The sequence below is a fragment of the Theobroma umbraticum genome, unplaced genomic scaffold, assembly GCF_002168275.2.
Source record: "Theobroma umbraticum cultivar Fairchild unplaced genomic scaffold, ASM216827v3 scaffold_30.0, whole genome shotgun sequence".
NCBI classification, from domain to species: domain Eukaryota; kingdom Viridiplantae; phylum Streptophyta; class Magnoliopsida; order Malvales; family Malvaceae; genus Theobroma; species Theobroma umbraticum.
This window is the reverse complement of record NW_018397254.1, coordinates 1382939-1389399: the sequence shown is the minus strand read 5'-3', so window position 1 is coordinate 1389399 and position 6461 is coordinate 1382939. Positions and strand designations below refer to the sequence as shown.

General features: G+C 38.7%; 1 protein-coding gene across 2 annotated transcripts; it reads left to right on the top strand.

The window, feature by feature from the left end:
* Positions 1-1212: 1212 nt before the first annotated feature.
* Positions 1213-5588, top strand: LOC110426765 (uncharacterized). Of its 2 annotated transcripts, none has more exons than XM_089783639.1 (3): positions 1213-1527; positions 2109-2253; positions 2465-4731. In XM_089783639.1, the coding sequence occupies exons 2-3, from the start codon at positions 2139-2141 to the stop codon at positions 4729-4731; spliced, it is 2382 nt and encodes a 793-aa protein (XP_089639765.1). In that variant the 5' UTR covers positions 1213-1527; positions 2109-2138. The 2 variants fall into 2 exon arrangements, with proteins under 2 accessions (XP_089639765.1, XP_089639766.1); XM_089783640.1 differs by adding an exon at positions 5297-5588 and having other exon boundaries at positions 1214-2253; positions 2465-4727.
* The last annotated feature ends 873 nt before the right edge of the window (positions 5589-6461 follow it).

Here is a 6461-nt window from a genome sequence, read left to right as displayed (position 1 = left end):
TTTAACAGTGACCCACACTGAATTGGTTAATTGGCCTTCAGCCCACCCTTTGATTTGGAATTGATTTTCAAGTGAACAAGGTGCGACAAATGACAAAACTAATACAAACGATAGGAAAAGAAAGAAAAAACTGGCCAATTAGTGTCAATTAGTGTGAAAAGGTTAGCTAGCCGCAGCATATGCAAATGGAGATGACGGTTTTTGACTTCTAAGCTGTAGGAAGTAACACAGAGTTTAGACTAGAGTGTTGGTAGTACGAATGTCCTGGTCTGGGAGGGGAGGCCTGAAGTCTTGCTGTTTGGTCATCATTGCATATATTTTGCCATGTGCAAGTAACTTAGTATCCATTTATGAATGTAGTATCTCTCATCATATTCAAAGCTTCTCACCACTAAAACACCATTGACTCTCTAAATGGTAGAAATTCCCCTTAAAATGAACCTCCAAGCTAGTACTTGACTAACTTTCTGACTTGGTAAAATGACCTGGTTAGTGGTAAGACAAGCAGCAACAGATATCATTGTTTTCTTAGTGAAGAACAGTAAAAGCTATGACATAGTCAGAATAATACAGCATCACACTTTAGTACCTGTTAGATCACGAGATTTACATTTTTTTTTGATGGAAACATTCAATGTTTTTTTTTTTTTTACTATTAGTAATTTTCTAATAAGCATCGACATCCTCCATTCGGCAACTTAGATACCATGAAAACGACTATAACCCCTTTTCAATTCTCTCTGCCAATAAGAACTTGCAGAAAACCTCAAGGTTTGCTCTAATGAATTTCAAACATGCACAGAAATAATGGGCAAATTTGCACCAAACCCTCCTTTTTTTGGATCGTGAGAGTCAAAAAGCTTATTCAGTCCTTTTGACTTGGCCGTTCCCATGAATTAATCTCATTCCTTTTCCATGATCAACGCCACTCAACTCACTTCAATGTAAGATTAACCGATGGATAAAAAAGGGTTCTAATGATGTTGATGAGAAGACGGTTTTTGGCCGTTGCATTCTTCTCTGACTTCCTAGCTATTTCCAGGATTGGCAGGACCATAAATGTCTTTACCAGCGCCTAGTTTACGGCATCAACTCTCCTTTTCTCTAACCGCGTTTTTGTACAGTACGTGTTTGATAATGTTTGTCTGCAATTTATGGTTGCTTTTATTGTCTGTGGTACTATATAAAAACAATATCGATGACAAAATCAGTAAATTATTTTCCTACTATGTGTCTAAACTTCTTATATAGCGCTAATTTTGGCATTTTTAGGTCTCAATCTCGCTAGATATCTAAACAAGAAACAGGGTCCAGTCTGCAATATTTATGCAACATTTATTCATAAAGAAACAAATTTACATGACTTTAATATTCTAGTATTTTCCCTCTGTACCCAAAAAATGAAAAAAAAAACCCAATGATTTTCCTTTGACATAACTCCAATTTAAGAAGAAAAGGTCAAGGGTGAAAACCAGCATATGGTCGGTACTCTGTTTTCTGTACTCTGTCTTCCAACAGTTTTTCCTGGTGAGTAAATCCTCTTATCTCTTCGGATTTGATATAATGCCTAAGAAAATTGTCCACCGGTGTTTGGGGGCATCCAAAATTGTGTATGTTCACTGTGTGATCTAAAGGCCAAGCGCATTCCTTCTCGAAACAAGTCCCGTCAATCAGGCCATTGTATTCTTTTTTCAAACCAAAGCAAGCAAGATAAACCCTTTTCTGTGGCAGCCTTTTTCTACGAAATTTTGATAGAAACTTTGAACACGTTACAAGTTTTGGGGGCCCGTTCTTCTAACGACTAAAGAATAACGATGTTATTACGACTTTTTCTTTTTTTTTTTTCCCTCCAAACTTCTTCACTAGGAAGAACAGATTCTTGGACAATTAAAAACTCTTCTCTCCCCATGGAGGACACAATTTCTTGCTTACTTCCTTTCTTTTTCTTTCGTAACTTTCTGTTTTAGTAAACTTCGTATGTCTCAAGTTTGAATCTTTTGAAGCAAAGATTGTGTAGGAATTGGAGAAACCAAAAAGCGTTTTTTTTTCTCTCTTTTGGTGAATTTTTTTTGGATAGTTTAATGGTTTAGTTGGTTTGTTTCATTGAGTCTCTGGGGCTTTGCTGTTGGTGATTAGTAATGGCTGAGGAATCACAAGTTCGGTTTGTTCGTTGCTTTAAGTGTAAAAATCTGTTGCAGGAGCTTCCTGAGTACTCTGTCTACAAGTGTGGCTCTTGCGGTGCTGTACTTCGAGGTTAGCTCTCTCTTACAGTTAACCTTCTCTTGTTTTATTGCTGAGAAATCAAAGCAAAGAAAAAAAAAAAAAGAATAGCTCATGCTAATATGTAGAAGAGAACATTCTGAAGTTGTTCTTTTTTCTTTTTTGCAATTGTTTATCTGTCGGTTTCTGTGTAATTAAAAAGGCATTCATTGAGAGACTTTGTTGGTTTTCTTTGACTATACAGCGAAGAAGAAAGAGCCGGCTGGTAATGGGTTTCTGGACAAGTCCATTAAGGAGAAGGGAAGAGGGGGTTGTGAGGAAGTGGATAGTCAGTTAGGTAAAGGAGGTAGTCTACGTAGTGCTTCTGAGACTGAAATTTGTGGAGTCGAGGGTATAAATAGGAGAAAGGAGAGAGATTTTGGAGAAAAAAGTATGAATTTCAACAGTGTTTCAGCAAGAATAAACAAGGAGAACGTCTTCCTTGGTGATGATAAAAATGTGAGGGAATATAGGCAAGAGCATAATCGAGCGGAGAAAGGAGTTGGATATGTTGATAATCATATGCCATCATCAAAGAATCCAACGAATAATTGGGCTCAAAGGGATGATCAGGATATGAACATGAACCGGTCTAAGTCTGTTAACTCAAGTAGGGGGAGCAAAGTTGAAGACTACTCCCCCAAATTAGCAAACTTTGCTAGGTCCTTGAGGTTGAAAGGTGTTACAGATATGCGGGGTGTGGACAGAGATGGGTTTGGGGGGTTTTATAAGGGGAGCCTGAGAACAATTGATGAACAGGAGAGATTTTCAGCTTTCCGTTATCCTGATGAGGGACCTTCAAATTATAGGTATGGTTCTGTCTATGGCTACCACAAACCAGTGAGGAGTTTTAAATACCTAGATGTGCCTAGTGTGATTCAAAATTTTGATCGAACTCAGCTGCTCAAGGAGCTGGATGAGTTAAAAGATCAACTGCTCCAGAGACCCAGGGATATGGTTCCTAGTGATAACATAATAGCTTCTGGTGACCCTCTTGGTGGTTCTATTGGGAACAAGTCTTCTGCTCATCATCGTTCTGCACAACATCCTCATGTTTCAGAGTTGACTTATTTAAATCATAGTTCTATGAATGATGATCATCATGTGCAGCACTATGGAAATGCCCATCCAGCTTCCAAGCATGTTTGTCGCAAGATGCCTGGGTATGGAGATTCTCTCTCACCAGGTATGCACCGAAGATGGCATCAGCAAGTAACCCATAACCACCCTCAGCATAGGACTTATGGCTACTCTTCAAGGCATAATGAAGATCTTCTTCCATCATATCCAAATCCAGATGAAACCTTGTATCACCTCCCTGCATGCTCATGTTTACATTGCCATGACAAAAATTTGAAAGGCCCTTCGCAAGTCCCACCAGATTTTAGCAAGAGAAGGTTTTTGAAGGACCCTTGCAATTCCAATTTCAATCATTATGTGAATTCTGATGGAGTTCGGCAGCATTATCTTCCTAGAACTGCCCAATGCCTTCAAGTGAACTTTCAAGATTCATCAGTGCACGTATGGCCAAGTGACATCGATTCAGATATTGATGGTTTTGGTCGAAGATGTCCTAGAAGGGTAGTGCTAGCCTGCAGGGATAAACGAATTTGTCACCCAATAGCCAATGGTGCTCCATTTATAACATGCCATAAATGCTTGGCATTGTTAAAATTGCCTAGGAAATTAGGAAAAACAATGAAGAATGACCAGAGATTACGATGCGGTGCTTGTTCAACTGCGATTGTATTTGAAATGGAGAAGAAGAGACTGATTATTTCTGTTCCTGGAAATCCAAAGCAAAGACCTTCTGAGGCTGAACAAAAGTCTTCTGAGTTATTGAATGAAAGCCACCTAAGTTCTCTTGGATGTTTTAATGCTGGTGCCACTATCCCCAGCTCCAGTAATATTGAACATTCTGGTTATGACCAAACATCTTCTAAGGAAGTAGAGAGCCCTAATAATGTGATTGATTGGAAAGATTCTCCTGGCTCTCCGGAGCAGCCATCTAGTTACGATATTTCCCCTGCAGTCTCAAGTTTACCTTTTCAGGAGCAAGTCAGCATTCCATCATCTAATCAAGCAGTGAGTGGGAGTAGGAAGGGAAATAGGACAAAACTAGTACAACAAGAGAAGGTTATCCTGCTGAAAAATGCCTTTCAAGTTGTCTCTGAGAAAAATGCGCCAGTGGCAACTGAGGTGGAACTTTCATTCAGTGGATATCTTAATTCAAGTTCATCTAAAGACACTTTGCAAGCAAGCAAAGAGGAAAACCACTTGAAACTCCACAAAGGGAGCAAATCATTTTTAGTCGGTCTTATTAAGAAAAGCTTTAGAGATTTCTCGAGATCTAATGATCACATAAAGAATGAAAGACCTAATGTTCTGGTGAATGGAAAAGATATGTCTGACTCTGCAGTTAGAAAGGCTGAAAAGCAAGCGGGGCCAATTCGTCCCGGAAATTACTGGTAATTTCATGCATATCCTTCTAAGCATGCCTAGATTAAGTACTGCTGAACTCTTATAATAGATGTAATGTAGATGACTTAAACTATCAATGCAGTTGTGCAACTTAAAAACACAGAAAGGGGAAAACATAACAATGATGGAGAAGAATGGACGAATAACTTGTTTACCCATGTAAGAATGATGGAAATTTTGCAGCATCTGTAGAATTGTTTGATAATATGAACAACATGCAGACCATTTTTCATTTTGTGCATTTTCTTACTGCCAAAGAATTGGATGTCATCTGCATTTCTTTATGTGAAATAGTAATGATATTTTTTAATCTTTAAAAGGTATGTTTTGTTTGGCCTATAGTTCAGGAACTGATAGGAAAAAGCTGTGGTATAATTCCTTTTAGGTAATGAACTACTAGGAAGTTAATTTATTAGTAAATAAACTGTCAACTTCAGATATTGCCACTTCCCTTTTCCATTGCATAGAGACATATGTTAGGCAGTTATATCTACATTTAAAATTTGCTGTATAATTTGTCCTCCTGGATTGTTAACTGTTGTCATTTGGGTAACAGAGTGGAGAAAGAAAAGCGTGGAGTTGGCATGCGGCTCCCTGGTGTGGTTGAGTGAATAAAGAGCTCGTTAGATTTCTTCAACCCATTGGAAGCAGGTGCTACAGCTTCCTCTGATAATTAATCCGAAGAAGCAATTGCTTTTTCCCCTTGCAGCCATACTGATATTTGTTTGATAATCCTATAAAAACCTTTTTCTATATGGTTGGTGGAATGTCCAAATCCTTTGTAATTGGTTGTATTTATAACAAGAAAAGTTGGATTAAAGATACATGCTTGTTTGTGCATTTGGATCTTTCCTTGGTTTTGCCATATGATATTTGCCATGTGTCATGTGTGGAGTGTCTATGTTGAACTGAGGAGACCATCCTCTCTCAATCAATGGACAGACCATGTCTATGTCAGGTTTAAGCCTTCCCTTTCTTTCCCTCATTTTTGCCCCCCTCTTCTTTTCGGTGTGTGCATAGTCTTCTTGGAGACCGAGGATGGGTCATGTGGGCAAGGTGTTGAAATTTTGTTGGATGTTTCCTGTCTATTCTTAAATCTGGAAATGTTTACCATCTGCCTGGTGAGGCTTCAGTCTTTCACACGGTAAATCATTAGTTATTCCATTCAGCTCAGGTTATTGTGAGTTTGGCAGCCAGTTTAGAGCCAGGCGCTAGCATAATCCTCTTAAATCTTGGGTAAAACTTGTAGGAAAGGTTTCCAGATCATGCTTGGCCTACTGACATGGTAATGGCTAACAGAGCAGAAAAAAGATTCTCAGTTGTGAAGTCCTTGCAAAATGAATTCATTGCTTTACTTAGGAGGCAGGAAGGAAAGAAGTCATTGTCAAAAATAAATGAGAGAGACGGTGTTGAGAGCTGGATGGCAGCTTATGCAGCAGAAGGGTTGACCTCAACGGCTCTATTTTGTTTCCTGTGACACCTAATTAAGAATTGCAGAAAGTTTATGGATGTGGTGCAACTCTTCTGACTTTGATGTTTAGTATTCATGTTGTGGCTATCAGCCCACCATTGCAGCAAATTTGGTAATCCAGGGAATAGTACTATATTCATTAAAATACATTAACAGAACCAGATGTGCACAACAATCAGCTGTTAAGGTTTCTTAAGAGATCATACTAGCACAACGTTTGCCAACAGAAAGCACTGCTCTTTTGCTTGAA